At 44.5% G+C, this 16,541-nt stretch overlaps 1 protein-coding gene across 1 annotated transcript in view; it reads left to right on the top strand.

Annotated features, from left to right (window-relative positions):
• Positions 1–16,262, top strand: part of C8A (complement C8 alpha chain) — a 69,262-nt gene extending 53,000 nt beyond the window's left edge. Inside the window, exons 8-11 of the mRNA XM_020904493.2 lie at positions 5,782–5,913; positions 7,049–7,206; positions 11,605–11,827; positions 15,751–16,262. Of these exons, the coding sequence (XP_020760152.2) occupies positions 5,782–5,913; positions 7,049–7,206; positions 11,605–11,827; positions 15,751–15,902 (665 nt within the window). The 3' untranslated portion in view covers positions 15,903–16,262. The remainder of the gene's footprint in view (positions 1–5,781; positions 5,914–7,048; positions 7,207–11,604; positions 11,828–15,750) is intronic.
• Positions 16,263–16,541: the final 279 nt, after the last annotated feature.

Genomic DNA, 16,541 nt, shown 5'->3' with positions numbered 1-16,541 from the left:
CGACCAATGTAGCAAAGCGACACAGCACATAAATCACAGCCACCTGAGTGGCATTTGTTTGTTGCATAGAGATAAATAATGCATCACACCTGCTGTTTTCCACCCGGTGCTTTTCATCTTAGGAATGACAGAGACTGGCTGCTTCCGGCACCTCAGAAGTCAGGCTGCCTGGTTCTGCCTCGGGGCCGTGTGGATGCAGCATCTCCACGGAAGTGTGAGGAGAGCTCTCACACCCTTACACGGCCCAGACCAGGTGGAAAACAAGGAGCAGGCATGAGGGCCGGAGACGCGTCTCCCGGGCTCCTGGCCTCCCTGGGGGGCACAACAGCTCCCCTGGGGGCCAGAGGGGAGTGTGGAGGGCCCCATGGGTCTCCCGGGACTTCCTGGACTGATCTGCATCTCCCTTTCTTCCACTCTTGAGTTTAGGCCATCTTGGCCTCTCTGAGCCGAATCTTGCTGCTGGGGTCCCCAGGCCTCCTCGTGCCCACCCTGTGCTTTCAACGTCCCCCTCACAATTCGGTTAACCCCTACTCATCCTTTCACACTTGCCTCTGGTACCCTTCCTTTTATACCTATGCATTCGTTGCCTTCTTTCAAAGTCCTCACCACAGTACAAGAACTGTCAGCTTACCTGTCCATGTCTCTACACCTGGCTATAAGCGTCCTGCGAGCAAACACTCCCCTTAACCTTCTTTATTTCCCAGATGCCCGGCACAATAAGAAATTTATTAAGGACATATCGAAGTTATCCCAAGTGTTCCTCAAGTGTTCTGGTATGTTCTTAAAGTTTCAGAATCTTGGCTTTAGAGGAGCTCTTAAAAGACCACTCGTCTATACTTCAAACCCTTCTACTCACAAGCACACAGCCAGCTTCTGCCTCGGACCCTCCAGATGTGGGGAGCTCACTGCCTCATGAAGCAACGATCTCCTTGGCCTCTGAGCACGGCAGTGATATACCTTCTGTTGAGTCTCAACCTCTCTCTCTGTAGCATCTGCCCTTTTGGTCCTAGTTCTTGCCCTTTAGCCCCACCAACAAGCCATTAATTCCTTTTCCTTAAAACAACCCTCTGGGAAGTTGATTCTAGTTCTCTGAGAGAAATCTCTCCTTCTTCGTTCCGATAAACATCCCACATCACCTTAACCATTCCCAAAAGGACCTGGCTTTGAATTTCTTCTTACCCAATCATTCCCCATCTTCTTCTTCTTTTTTTTAATCTTATTGTGGTAAGAACACTTAACATGAGCTTTGCTCTTGTAGCACATGTTTTAGCATACAATACAGAATTCTTCACTCTAAGCACAGAGTGGTACAACAGGAACTCCAGAACTTATTCATCCAGGATAACTGAGAGTTTCTGCCTCATTACCCCCTCCCCCTGTCTCCCGCAAACACAATTCTGTGCTCTGCTTCTGTGAGTTTGACCACTTTACATACTTCACGTTAAGTAGAATCATGCAGTTCTGGTCTTTCTGTGACCAGCTTCTTAGCAATAACAACCTCAGGGTTCGCCATGTTGTTGCATACAGCAGGCTTTCCTTTTTTTCAAAGGCCGCGTGGTGTCCAGGGAATGTCTCATTTTCTTATTTCTTTTGAAAAGTATGGCTCCCAGGACTTGGCTCCAGGTTCCAGGTTTCTCTAACCTGTGCAGAAGGAATGAGGTTATCCCTGCCTTTCCTGTATTGATTATAATTTTCACTTGGCGTCACTGCCCTACTGAGCTGGAAGTTATCTAAAATGCTTGGGCCTTTTCCCTGGTTCTCCTGCTAAGCTGACTCTATCCCCTACTGTTCTCATGCACTTGGTATTTTATCTCCAGGACAGGATCTTGTAACTTTCCAATCTGAATCTCATTTCTCGTGCTTGGTCTGTCTGCTCATCAGCCTTTTGACGGCTTTTTGGATCCTGGTTCATTCTCTAGTTTCTTCCGCCTGGGTAAAATGCAATGAGCTTGGCTGCTAGGTCCTTATTTAAGGCATTAACTAGGACAGGGTGGATGCCAGCTCGCTGTGACAGGTCACCGGATGTTCTCTGTAGGACAAGGGTACTTAATATCCAATCCCAGATGCACTGCATAGGTTTCATCTGAGATACTTGTTTAAAATATCATTTGCTGATTACTCTGAAATACAGAATCCGAATCGATAGAAGTGGGGACCTGGAACCTGTTTTTAATAAGCACTCCAGAAGATCACACTATGTAGCCAGGTTCAGCAAACATCAACTCCAGTTCACTGAGTTCAAAAGCCCAAAGCAAATGCCAGTTTGATCTGGTCCAGAGCTGACATCTGAGGAGTCAGGCTGCTGAGATGGGGTGGAGCCCTGGCAGAGCACTGCCTGGTCCTATAGACTGTCCACCCATGCCATGCGCCCATCTGGGCGAGCGTTACTCAATCACGCTGGACATATTTCTGCTCTTCCCCTCACCCCCCTCCTCTGCTCTTTGCATCTGTCACTCTGGCTTTGTGTCTTAGCTTCTATACCAGCTTCAAGTCCTGGATTTTGGCATCACATTTGACCTCCCCCGGCCCCTACCCCAGCTTACTGGTCTTGGTTTTCCACGGGTGCTCTGTAGACAGCTCTGACTTGGCAGTCCCCATGACTTCTGGCAAGAGACTCCTCTTCTGGTCCTGGTGTATCGAAATGAGCAACTCTCAGATCCAAGGGAGTCTTCACTGACTATATGGCCCACACCTGCTAGCTTCTCAAGGCCAGGACCTTACTTGTTCAGATTGGCATCATATTTATATCAGTTTTATCCTCACAGTGTCTACCTTGTCCAACATACAGTATGCCTGGGATGGTAATAGTAGATGTTTACTAAAATTTTCAGAAGAATTTATTCTGATGAAATAACTGGAATTAGTGAAAGGACCACTAATTCTTCTAAGCACGACAGACATGTTTGAATCTTAGCTCCACTGTTCTTTTTAACTATGTGGTCTTAGGAAAGACAATTAATCTTTATGAACCAAGCATGTCACAGCTAAACGTGAGATGTGTCAGGTAGGTGACTAAGGATACTTTTAGTCCTCATGCTGCGTGGTTCTTAAGTCACAGACCTCCCCTTGCTGGCTGGTACCCTCCTTCAGGGTCCTCAGGAGGCAATTCTTTGCAATCAAGACTCACTGTAGAATTCACTTCTCCCAACAGCGCCTGGCAAGCTTTCGGCAGGCCCTTCATGAGCATAATCACTCCACAGGCATCCTCCAGCCCCCACTAATCAGCCCGTCCTGTCACTTTAATTCAGCAGCACTCCACCACTCACCTAAGTAATCACTCTGGCTTCTGCCCATGAATTCCTTTCATCCACTTTTGTTTATCACTGTTGAAGCAATTTTTAATCAAAACAATTAAATATGCTAAATCTTCCTCAATTAGTAGTGCATTAAAAATTAAAAGTACTTGAATGGAAATGGCAGAAGAAGCCGTTTGCTTGGTGTTGAGTGCTAGTGCTTAAAGGATCACTTCTCCCAGAAACTCTCAGCTCAGAGTTATTCAGAAATCACTGTGCAGAGGATCAGAGGGCCCCAGCCAAGAGGGGCCTGGGGATGAGCAAGTCTAACTCCTTCTCTCCATAAATGGGAAACTGAGACCCTGGGAGATTGGGGACCTTTTCTAAGTTCATACAGGGTGTCAGGGACTGGGATGTGTTTTGTTTCACTTAAAAAAAAATTTGTATATATTTAAAGTATACAGTATGATAATTTTATATATATATATATATATATATATATAATGAAATGATTATTACAGTCAAGCTAATTAACATATATTCTCCTCACTAGTCAGGTGTGTGTGTGATAAGAGTACTTGCAATCTACTCCTTTTGCAAATTTCCAGTTTTCAATACAGTATTAACTAGAGTCGCCAGGCTGTATATTAGCCCTCTAGGTTTATTTCTCCAACACAACTGCAACCTTGTGCAGCATCTCCCCTTTTCCCAACCACCTCCTTGTCCTGGGAAACCACCATTCTACTCTCTGCTTCTATATATGTGACTTTTGTAGAGTTCATGTATAAGCACGATCATAAAATTTTTTTTCTTTTTGTGTATGACTTATTTCATTTAGTATAATGTCCTCCAGTTTCATCCACATTGTCCCAAATGGCAGGATTTCTTTGAGTTTTAAGGTAGGATCTCTTTATATGGGATATATCTATAGGGTGTGTATATATATATGTATATATACATATGTATATATACATATATATACACACACACACACATATATGGGCTATATAGAGTGTATACATACATATATAATTTTTATACATAATAATTACATATAATATATATTATAATTATATACACTATTTAATATATATAATTATGTATCATACATTATTTATATGTAAGTATATAACTTATAATTTATAGAATTGTAATTATATATATATGTTGTAATTATTATATATAACTATTTGATCATTATTAATTATATAATATGTATATAATTATTCTATATATAGTAATTTATTTGTCCATTCATCTAAGTGACTGGGATTTCAATTCATGATTCCTGACTTCTAAGATTCTTTCCATCAGAAGCTGTTACCAAACAACTCTTGGCATTCATTTTCATTCATCAATCATTTATCCTAAGAGTATTTACTGAGATCCTCCTCCATAGCAGACCGACAGAGTGGTAAATAAGATGTCAGTGCTTGACCTCATAGAGTTTAGTTTCATGGGAATGCCAGCAAGTAAACTTGCTGTCCAAAACTCCCTTGAAAATATTGAATCTAATTTTAGCTTAACTGAATTACAACCTAAATGATTTTTCCTTTGTGGTTGTCAGGATAATACACTGCCTGGTTGTAATTATTTATAGTTTCAGTGAAAAGCAATAATGTGCTGAAAATGCAAACTCCGGTTCACAGCCTTCAGGAGACTTTAGCGACAGAGGGAGTTGAACTCTGTAGCAATGGTCAATATTTTGCTCCAATCTGCTCTTCTAGCCTTATCTTGCCAGTTGACCAAGGGTTGGAAACCCCCATCTGTTCACCTACAGGCTGTGGGATTTGGGGCAAAATGACATCATTCTTTTGAGAATTATGTTCTTCATTTGCAAAATGCAGATTCCTCAGCAGCTCCTCAGATATAGACAGAGACAGCTAGTGTGGGCCTCATGGTTCTCATGGGGTGAGAAGTCAGGCAGCCTCCCCATGGAGATCTGTCAAACTTCTGACAACACCTAGCCTCTCTGAAGTGCAAAGAGGACCTGGGCAAAAAGAATTGGGACACAAATGATCATTCAGGCCCAAACAAGGCACATGGCTATCTCTGAAGAAAGGGGGAAGTGTTCTGAATCAAAAGTGCTTCATAGAAGAAATAGTAGTTGAATTGGAGCTTGTGTGGAATTCAGAATGACAGTGAAAAAGGAGAGAGGAAGGGGCAACATATGCAAGATTGGTGCCAATCATGGGCCAGGCACTGCACCAGGCGCAGGGGTAAAGCAGATAGATCAGACAGAATCGCCATCTCCAGGAGGCCCCGTGGAGAATGTGCAAAGGAAAAGGAAAAGTGCTTTTGACCAACTAGTGTGTGCAATCCATATTCCTTCTTATTTCAAGAATATCTGCATTGGGACCATAGAGAAGAAAACCCTGAAACTGAGTTAAAGAACAGGGATTTCAACCCGGATCTCTTAGACTCTAAAATAGAAGCTAGTTTTTACTGCTATGAGCTGGTGAGCTATGAACTACTATTATGAGCTGGTTGTACATATTCACTGTCTTTCATGTCTCAGCATTCTGTGTTTCTCTGCTTCCTGTTGCAGGTGTTACCAGCAGCGAAATCAAGAAATGCTTTGGAGTCTCTTTGGGCATTGAGTATGAGTATACAGAGGAGACAGAAATTGGAGGACGTTTATCAGTAGGACCCTGTGAAAAATCTGGAGATGGCAAACTAAGCAAGTATTAATAATGGGCTTCCCCCAAAAGAAGCCAGAATCACCCTTGAACACATAATCGGGGCATATATGTTCTCCTTCCCAATTGATTCCATTTCAGTCGATGGTCACACTATATCTGCTGAATATTCCAAACCAATGACCTGTAGTGACCCTATTTTGAATCTCCACATGGGCTGAGATCAGCTTAGAAATACCTGACTTCCTATTTATACAACCTCCTAGATTTCAAGCACCAGACAAAGATCTGAGTAAGAGCTGGGAGGAAAGGCATGTGCAGACAGGATCTGGAAAGTTAACGGTTGAGATCAAGTCCCATCAGGTACAGCTCAGAGGGAGGACACAAGTTTGCTGAGAGAGTAAACTGTGGTCACCAAGTCCAAGTTCAAAGAATAAGTATTAGAGAAAAATTGTGCGAGAATATTTTATAACATCTGCACAGGTCACTATACATGCTCATGTATTCATTCATTCATTCAACATGTATTGAGTCATTTTTTTCCAGGTGGGAGACACACAAGATGCAAGGATGCTGAAATAGTTTATAATAGATGAATAAGTAGATGAGGTTCAAGTTACTTCCACTGCACTGGGCTACTCATGTCTCAGGGTCTTAAGTTAAATGTTTCTCTCAGTTGCCTTTCCCTCCTCCCTCCATTAACCTGGCAAGATTTATCCATTCTTCTTGGAAACTGACTTTTTAGCTGACCACCTCCCCACTCCTACTGTAGATCTGACCACATCTTTCTCTGAACTCCTTCTGAGAAATCAGTTATAGCACCTATAATATTTGGTTGAAGCTATTTGGCATATAGCAAGCACCAAGCCAACACTTGGCATGTAAACGAATACATGAATGAATCAATCATTATCCATTTTCCCATCTTCGCCCTCCTCCATGTTGGGCTGAGCTGTCTTCCCAGGGCCTGCTCTAATCCAAAGGATGAGTCCATTTCCAAGTGTTGGTGCTTCTTTTCTGCCTTGTCCTGCTAGTTAACTGAGCAAGGTAGAAGACTGGGAGATGGCTCTAAGGCGAGCACTTAAACTCTGTTCCAAATCTCATCTAGTAGAGCTTGCCAACTGGTCCTTTGGCATCTAAGGAAATGGGCTAACGTGACTATCCTCTCGATGGTAGCTGACAACGAGAAGGCCATGGGAGTGGAAGAACTGATTTCTCTGGTGCGCGGGGGCAGCTCTGGCTGGGCAGGTGGCTTGACGCAAGACAGCAGCATCATTACGTACCGTTCCTGGGGAAGGTCATTAAAGTATAATCCTGCTCTTATTGATTTTGAGGTAAGTCTTTTCGCAGTTGAAGAAACTCTAGGTCCACAAGGAATGAAAGTGAAGCAGACCAGATCATTTTATATTTCTTATTATGAGTCCATCAAAAAACAAGATTAAATGTAACGGCACGCTGAACTGGCGGCCTTACCCAAGCCTGACTACAGGGATGCGTGACTCTATGTGCTAGCCACAGGAGAGCTGGGGTCACAAGCTTACTATCTGGTTACGGTCTAGTGTTATACTAGTAGTCCCAGAATTTCTTCAGGAGTAAGGCCACCTTATAAAAAAAGCACTATTCACATTTATACATAAAAGACTTTAAAAATCACATCTGTTAAGTCAGAGGTTGGCAAACTTTTTTCAGTAAAGAGCAGATAGTAAATACTTTAGGTTTCTAGGCTATATACCATCTCTTTCATATAAATTCTTTTTTTCTCCAATCTTGTAAAAATGTTAAAGTCATTCTTAGCTCAAAGGTCATACAAAAACAAGCTGTGAGCTTAGTGTGATTTCAAGCTATAGACTGCTGCCCCTGCTCTAAATGATCTAATCACAATGACCTCTGGCACAGATAGGATTCCCCCCATTGAAAAGATTAGGAAATGGAGGTTCCAAGTCATCAAGGGAATCATTTAGGGTCACAGAGCCCATATGTGGAAGTACCTGGATCCAAGACCTTTGGATTTTATGTCCAGTTCTCTCTTCCCTCTATTCTAGCACCTTCCTTAAAGCCATGGTTCTCAGCCACTAGGGTCAATTTTTCTCCCCCAGGAGACATTGGGCAATATCTGAAGACAATACAATATTTTTGATTGTAACAACTGAGAAGATGCTATTGGCATCTAGGGACCAGAAGCCAGGGAGGCTGCTAAACTCCCCCCCAATGCACAGGGCAGCCCCCACAGCAAGGACACAGCTGGCTGCTGGTGCTAACAGTGCCAAAATTGAGAAAGCTTGCCTTAAATCTCTAACCCCACAAAGGAAGTAAAGTTGTATTCAAACTGTAAAGCAAGTGAATTGTTCTACCAGTATCATCACACTATTCAATTCATATGCAAGAAAATCCAATACTGTCTTTTGGGAGAAAGAACTTGAGTTTAGGGTGAAGAAGATGTAGGCCATTAGAAAATGAGAGTTGCATTTTGGGTTTTTAAGTAAAATATTATTGCTTTCTTGTCCATTTTTCCTGACCTTTGCTCATTTTCTATATATAGTTAAAAATTCCAGGTGTGGATACATTCCTTCTCTTTAAAATATATACAAACAGTTAAACCTAAAAATCTATTACAACAACCTCTTTTCTATGAAGAAAGAGGTCAGATGGATTAACCTTGATTTCATTTCTTCTCCAATAAGTAAGGGACCATTTTCACGCACCTGTAATTCACCTAGGGTCTGAAAATTGCTATCATCAAGCCATTAGTGAATTGGGCAAAACTATAAAATTGATATCAGGAGTAACATATTAACTTTCATGGGTAAGAGGTAATCTCTTTGTTTGCTTTGAGCAAAACTTCCAAGGGAAAGACTGACGTGAATGATTTGGAGAAGACCCAGCACTGTCTTTTGGGAGAGAGAGCTTGGGTTTGGAGTGAAAAAGATGTAGTTTGGCTCACGGATCAGCCACCTTTTTGATGTGTGTGTGTGACCTTGGATGAGTTACTTCATTTTCAGAGGCTCAGGGTTCTGCTCTATAACATGGGGATAGTAAAATGTTACATCTCAAGGTTAGGGAGAGAGACGTCAGTATTTAGTGAAGTCAGATGAGGAGGCAGGTTTGTGGAGGTGAAGAAAGCTGGCCAAACCTCAGAACTAGAAAATAGCACAGCCCAACTGGAGCCAAGACTGACTGATTCTAATGCTCAGGATCTCTTCACAACCCATGATGACCCCTAGAAGATTGGATTCGATGCATGAGGCTGTTGGCAGGTCATAGAGCAGGGGATTGATGCAACTAAAGCTGTGCTTTAAAATGAAAATGCTCAGAGACAGACAGACAGATAGACAATCAGACTACAGACATGGAGGGGAGGCCAGTTAGAGAGTTATTTGGAACTTGATGCTCAGAGTGGAAACAGTCTTACTCAATTGCATATTCCCAGAGCTTAGCAGTGTCTATTTAGGGCAGGTGCTTAGATTGAGTGAACACAGGAATCATGCCATGTGATGATGTTGTTATGGTATGCATTATTATATGCTATATGTTATTTTATAGTGTGTTGATATCATACTACTTTCCTTCTCTGATTTTTTTTTTTATTTGTAAAATGGTAACGAGACTGTTGCCAATAGCTTTCAAGCTCTAACATTTTAAGAATCATTTCCCCATCCTTCTTCCCTCTTTAAGTCCCACAAGCCCTTCCATACCATCTTCTTGAGGATTCAGTGAATAGAAAGGAGAGATGGGGGTCTGAGTTCTGGGCTCCCCCGGAAGGTCAAAGGGAAGCTGCCCAATGGTCCTGGCTTTCTCTGGAATTAAGAGTCATATTTATCCAGGGCAGTCCATTCTGCACCAATTTCCTAACAGTGGGGCCAATTCCCTGCACTTCCAGTAATGGTCTTCTCCCCTTGGCTAGGGGCCCAGCCAGTACCAACACGATCAGCCTGATGACCTCAGCCACAGCCCCTGGTCACAGGACAAGGTTTGTTTGCCACAGGTCTTTCTGTACACATTTCAAGGAACCCACTCAAAACATGGCGAGTGCCCTTACTGACCTCTGATTCTTGAGAAGTAAGTTTGCTCCACTGGGGTTCAGTCCCATCTCAGAATGGCTCTGTGACCTTGGCAAATCCTTCCTCTCTCAGCTCCTCAGGTTCCTCTCCTGTAAAATGAGAGACCTGGGAAAGAGTTTTCATTTTATGCTTATGTGTTTAAAAAATAGTGTTATAAGCATATCAAAGATAACCACATATACATGCAATTAAAAAAAATTTTTTTTACTATCATCACATCTAACTAATAAAAATGGTGCTTTATTTTATACTGTTCTCCCTCTTTGCAATGGTATCTCACATTCATTATTTCCTTAGATCCTCATGTGAATTTTAAGTAGGTTATTATTCCCATTTTATAGATAATGGGGCTCAGGCTTAGGAGGGGCAGTTCCGGGCCACACAGCTGAGAAGTGAGCAGCATTCATTTAGCTGTGACTCTGTGACAGTCCTTCCCTGTCTTTCAACTTTAATCCTCTTAATAAACCAGGAGTGTAGGACTACTGTTCTCATTTTACAGATGAGGAAGGAAGGCTCCATGTGTAATGGGACAGAGACCACACAGCTAGAAATGGCAGAGCTGAGATTTGAAGCCAGATTTTCTAGCCCCAGATTCAATGCTTTCTGCTCTATCTACTACTTTCCAAGCAGGGGTTGACCACCCTTTCCCCACTAGGGGATATCTAGCAATGTCAGACAGAGAAGGCAATGGCAACCCACTTCAGTACTCTTGCCTGGAGAATCCCATGGACGGAGGAGCCTGGTGGGCTGCAGTCCATGGGGTCGCTAAGAGTTGGACATGACTGAGCAACTTCACTTTCACTTTTCACTTTCATGCACTGGAGAAGGAAATGGCAACGCACTCCAGTATTCTTGCCTGGAGAATCCCAGGGACGGGGGAGCCTGGTGGGCTGCCGTCTATGGGGTCGCACAGAGTTGGACACGACTGACGTGACTTAGCAGCAGCGGCAATGTCAGAAAACAGTTTTGGTTTTCATGGCTAGAAGATGCTATTGACATCTGGTGGGTAGAAGCCAGCAATGCTGCTAAAGATCATACAATGCACAGGCCGGGCTGTCCCTGCCAATAAAGAATTATTCGGCTGGAAATGCAACAGTGCTGAGGCTGAGAAACCCTGGACTACATTCCTGTCTAGAATGGGCTGCTGCAAATATAAAACAACCCCAGCATACACACAGGCAAACCCCACACTCACACCATTAGGGGTTGTGCTCAGCAGTGGCAACACAACTGCCTATCAAGAACTTATTAATCCCTGCATTGAAGGCTGACAATAAAACACACACAGACATGTAAGTCCTTTATACACTTCCTGACTCCTAAGAATGCTGGAGGGGGTGGATGAGTTGGCACAGATAGCTTCTGGGTTCTTGTCTTCCTCTGGGATCTGGGGACCACAGGTTTCAAAATTATGTAGCTCCATGTTCAGCATGGTCCATGGTGTGTGGTCCTGAGCTGGTCACTCAAACGCTCTCAGACTCTGCTTCTTCATCCGTGGCCTGGGAAACCTAATACCCGCTTTACAGAGCAGCTGCTTGGATCTAATGCAGCAGGATAATCTGGCTCTGTGCCTGGCATGCAGCAGGCCTCCCCGAGGCTTGATGACCAGTTCTTGGGCTCTGGAAAGCTGTACAGAGCCCAGGGCGCAGCCCTCTGGTCTTTCTGTGCCCACAGATGAGGCCGATCCATGAGATCCTGCAGCACACGAACCTGGGGTCCCTGGAGACCAAGCGCCAGAACCTGCGGCGGGCCCTGGACCAGTACCTGATGGAGTTCAACGCCTGCCGCTGTGGGCCCTGCTTCAACAACGGGGAGCCCATCCTCGAGGGGACCAGCTGCAAGTGTCAGTGCCCCGTGGGTCGCCAGGGCCTTGCCTGTGAGCAAGTGCAGTCAGAGGGTAAGGCCATGCATCCTCACTCAGCTTCTAGCTTACTCCAGCTCAGAGGGTTCTTGGGGTTCCCAGCCTCTCTGCTCTGTGCCCTCTTGCCCACTGCTCTAGGTACCCACATTCTGAGCTCTGTGACTGACTCCCTGCCTTTACCAGTTCTTATGCTCTCTCCCTGCTGTTGGGACCCTCTCTCAGATGAGAACAGTTTTAGACCGAGGCATATATGGACAACAGGACTCATTTCTGGAGGGATGTATTCATTTCCGAAGTCTGCCATAACAAAGTATCAAAAACTGGGTGGCTTATAGCAATGGAAATTTATTGTCTCAGACTTTTAGAAATTAGAAATCCCATTCTGGGTATACTGGCCAGGCTGCTTTCTTCTGGAGGCTCCTTGGGGGAATGTGTTCTTTCTCCTAGCCTCAGGCGCTTTTCAGCAACACTAAGCATTCTTGGCTTGTAGCTACACCATTCCAGCCTGCCTCTGTCTTCACGAAGTGTCCTCCATTCTACATTTCTGTTTTCTTAAAGAAACACTAGTCATTGCACTAGGACCTACCCTAATCCAACATGACATCATATTAACTTGATTTTATCTTCAAAGACCCTATATCCAAATATGGTAACATTTGCAGGTTGAACATCAACTTATCTTTTGAGGGACATTATTCGATCCACTACAAGGGATAAATAGTTTCTCATGACTAAAAACAAGCTTGGGGCAAGTAATGTAATGCTTAAGATTTCAAAGTTAAACATATTAAGCTGCAATACAAAGCAACTAAATCAGAAAAGAAGTTTCTCAAATGAGGGTCCAAGTCCCTTAAAGATGAAGTCTAGAGACCTGAGTGTGAATCTCAGCTATTTCACTTAGTGATATGCTGATAATCATTTCTTCTTTCTGGGACCCATCTTTCTCATCTATGTTTCCATTTGAGCTCCAAGAAGCTCTATGCATGTTTTAATCCCTAAGCTTCCAATTTTTCCATGTATACTTGTTACACAGAATGATGGTAAAAATACGGGCTACCAAATCAATGTATAAATCAGTCTCATTTGACAACTGCAATGATGAAAACGTAAAGAAAAATAATTCTGGAAGGGTCTGTCTAAGTTTATCTATAAAACAAACTATTGAAGCACAGGGTAGATGGGATAAGGAGCCTGGTTTTAGAGTGAGATGATGGTGGATAACAATTTTATCAATGGGAGAGTTGTTCTAAATGGGAGGCAAGATAACACAGCTGTGGCGTCAAATAGGCCTTCACATCCCAGTGGTGCTAATTTTCATGCTGGGTAGGCATCCCCTGTAAAGTGGGGATGCTGCTGGTACCTGCATCACAGGTTGTGCTGAGGATTCAACTAGCTAATCTGTGTGGCAAGCTCAGTTCTAGTAAGAAAAAAGAAGAGACAACTCTACTGGTAGAAGATCTGTCCTGAGTTGGAGTTGCATCTAAATCCCTCCTTTGTGGGCTAAAGGGAATATAAATGGGGTCCCAACAAGCTGCCTGGTATCCTGTAGGAAGAATTCCAAGAAGCGTAAGCCAAGGTGTGAGTCAATTCCAGAGTCCTTATGAAGAAAGACGCAGAGAACAAAACCCAAGCAGAACAGTTACATGGGCCAAGCCTGGTGCAGTTTCCTCGTGGGAACTGAAAAAAAAGAAACTGCCTGTTAGGTGTGTAAGCTGGGAGATACACAGAAAATCGTGCAGGGCTGATACTGCCCAGCTCCAAGGCCCAGGGATTTCTTAACTTTTCAAGCAGAGTTTGGACTGAGTTTCAGCCCCCATTTGCCTCATTGGCCAGGCAACTTTCCAGAGGAACCAAAGGTCAGTGAACAGAAAGAATAACAAATCCTGCACCAGGCACTATTGCAACACTTCGTGTGCCCGAACTCCTTTATCCCTCCAAGAATGGGATGTTGTCGTTCTTCAGTCCCTAAATTCTGTCTGAATCTTTGCAACTCGGCTTCCCTGTCCTTCACTATCTCCTGGAGTTTGCTCAAATTGTATCCATTGAGTCAGTTTTGCTTTATTACCCCAGTTCACAGATGAGGACACAGGGGCAGAAGGAAGACGAAATAACTTGCTGGTCATCTATTTGGGGAGAGTCAGAGCCAGCATTTGGACCCACGTGATCTGATGTTAGGACCCAAGCTCTTAACTGTTACATTCTGTTAACTGACATTCTAAGACAAGGGTCCCCAACCTTTGGGCTGCACACCTATAGATGGCATTAGGTTAGAAATAAAAGTGCACAATAAGCGCAATGTGCTCAAATCATCCTGAAACCATCTTGCCTGCCCCCCGGCCTACGGAAAAACTATCTTCTGTGAAACTGGTCCCTGGTGCCCAAAAGGCTGGGCACTACTGTCCTAAGAATCAGGACATGTGGGGAATGAGGGCAGAGAGTCTGAGATGAGTGCACTGACTATCACTTTGGGGAGTGGACAAGGAGGCTATGGTCCAAGTGCTGGTTATAAGGTGACCAGGTCTAACAGAACAGATGTCGGCTCTATCTGGATAATTAGAGTCAGAGCACGTCAAGGGCCCCTAGAGCCGGGACTTGTTTGGATTCCTGTCCACACAGCATAGTGCAAAGGGAACAGGGGGTGTGGACTACCCAGAGATGCCTCGCCAATGATCCAGTGCTGGGCTCGGTGGTGACCACGCTGAGTCACATGAACCATGGTGGGCACTGGAGAAGGGGGACATGATAACAATGATCTAGGGGATGGCAGGGCACAGAGCGCTGAGTCCTCCTCACGGCCCTATTTTTCCTGCAAGATTACATTCAGTCAGTTGCATACAGCTCATGGGGGTTCCATTAACCTTGTTCTAAGCAGGGTATGGACCTCGGGTGGCCGTGAGGCTGTCGGACTGAACTTTCAGCCAGAGAGAGATCAGTCTGGCAAGGAAATCTAAGGCTGGGGAATCAGCCACCATGGAGACCCACTGATGGAGGGCCTGAGGGATTTTCCCAGCAAATCTTTGCCTGTAGGGACCAAGCTGCAGAGGTGGGAGGAATAGAGAACCCTGCTGTGGCTACCCCACCAGGGAGTATAATTACAGAGCTGGAAGGGACTTGAAGATAATCTAACCCAATGATATTCACATTGGGATCTGACGAAGCCTGGGGTCTCCTAGGGGCTGCCCCAGGGGAGCAGGGCAAACCTAATAGACACCCCAACTTCAAATAGGACAGCTTCACTTTCATCTGACTTCCATGTCAGGTCCCATCCAAGATTTCATTTAAGAAAAAATAAATAGTAATGAAAAAAGTTATGATGGAAAAACCCCACTGGATGAATCCATCCTTTTCCTTTACAGAGGTGAAAACTCAGGCTAAGAGAGGAGATGGGCTGGTCCAGAGGCATACAGGCAGTGGAAGGCAGCAGTCCCAGGCTGGAGGGATTGTGTAAGCTGGGTTTCCAGAGACAGTGCATGTTCAGCGCACGGGTTCTGATGCTCTGTGCAGAGAATATATCAACCACTGGGGCTCCATCATCAGAGACCGAGGGGGTTGGTTTTTGAACCCTCATTTAAAAGCCCAGTAATCTTTCCCCTAGGGATGTCTGGCTGGCCTTTGTCTGTGAAGCCCCAGCTGGGACGAGCTCCCTCTCTGCACACACTTCACTGGCTTGGAGTCATTCTTCCAGAGGCACACGCCTCCATGCCTCTCTCTGCTATCCATCTTCCATGGAAGCACAGGTTCCATTTCATGAGATGGGCTCCCAGTGGCCTCTTGTCACTCCACCCAGAGTTTCAGATTAAGTGCGAGGCAGCGAGCACAGAGGCCTTGGTTGGCTACACCCAGGCATTTCCCCACGGGAGCTTATAGACCACTCTAGGGCGGTGGGATGGGCTTCACTCTTCACCATCCGAGCTGCTGCTGGCATGCTAACCTTGTTCCCCGGGAAATCATCCACTCAGGAGCCAAGGCGGATGGTCGTTGGAGCTGTTGGAGCTCCTGGTCGGCTTGCAGATCGGGCACCCAGGAAAGGAGGAGAGAGTGTAACAATCCTGCACCCCAGAACGGAGGTGCCTCATGTCCAGGCCACAGGGTGCAGACCCAGGCGTGCTGAGTGCCTCTGGGCACAGGCTGGAGTGGGGACAGGGGATGTCACTGCTTGCGCTGACCAATGGATACAGACCTCACTCAGCTGACAGAAGATACCCACCAGCATGGACTTTTTCTTTGTCCTGGACCAGACTGTGCCGTCAACAACCAACTGTTCTATCACCCACATAACTCAGTCAAAACTGGGTGTTGAGAGTTAATTAGAGGGTTAGCTGCTCATGGCACTTTGGATCATCCAAAAAGAGAAGAAAAGGAACTACCTCCATCCATGTCTTAGAGGAACTTTTAGGATGGTGGAGGAACAAGGCAGGCAGATACTTTTGAAACCATCAATTACCAATAAAACAAAGTACCATGAGAATGATCTCAGTTCTTTGATAACATTTGTTCATTTGTAGAACCATTATTAGTTTGCAAGATAAGAAGACATACTGAAACAAAGAGAAAAATTAAAGACTGACTCAAGTTCCTTCAATTTTCCTTCACTGGGACTCAACATATTCTAGTATTCCTTCAATTAATCTCTCGTGTTTGCTTGAGTTCTTACCACAAATATCACCTTTCTCCCACTTATTTTCTCACAGCATGCTAGTCTTTTCCTTCATTGCCTTTTTCACAATTAGTAATTATGAATTGGATCCCA

This window comes from Odocoileus virginianus, chromosome 5 (assembly GCF_023699985.2).
Source record: "Odocoileus virginianus isolate 20LAN1187 ecotype Illinois chromosome 5, Ovbor_1.2, whole genome shotgun sequence".
NCBI classification, from domain to species: Eukaryota; Metazoa; Chordata; class Mammalia; order Artiodactyla; family Cervidae; genus Odocoileus; species Odocoileus virginianus.
The sequence above is the reverse complement of the archived record's forward strand: the minus strand, read 5'-3'. Positions and strand labels throughout refer to the sequence as shown.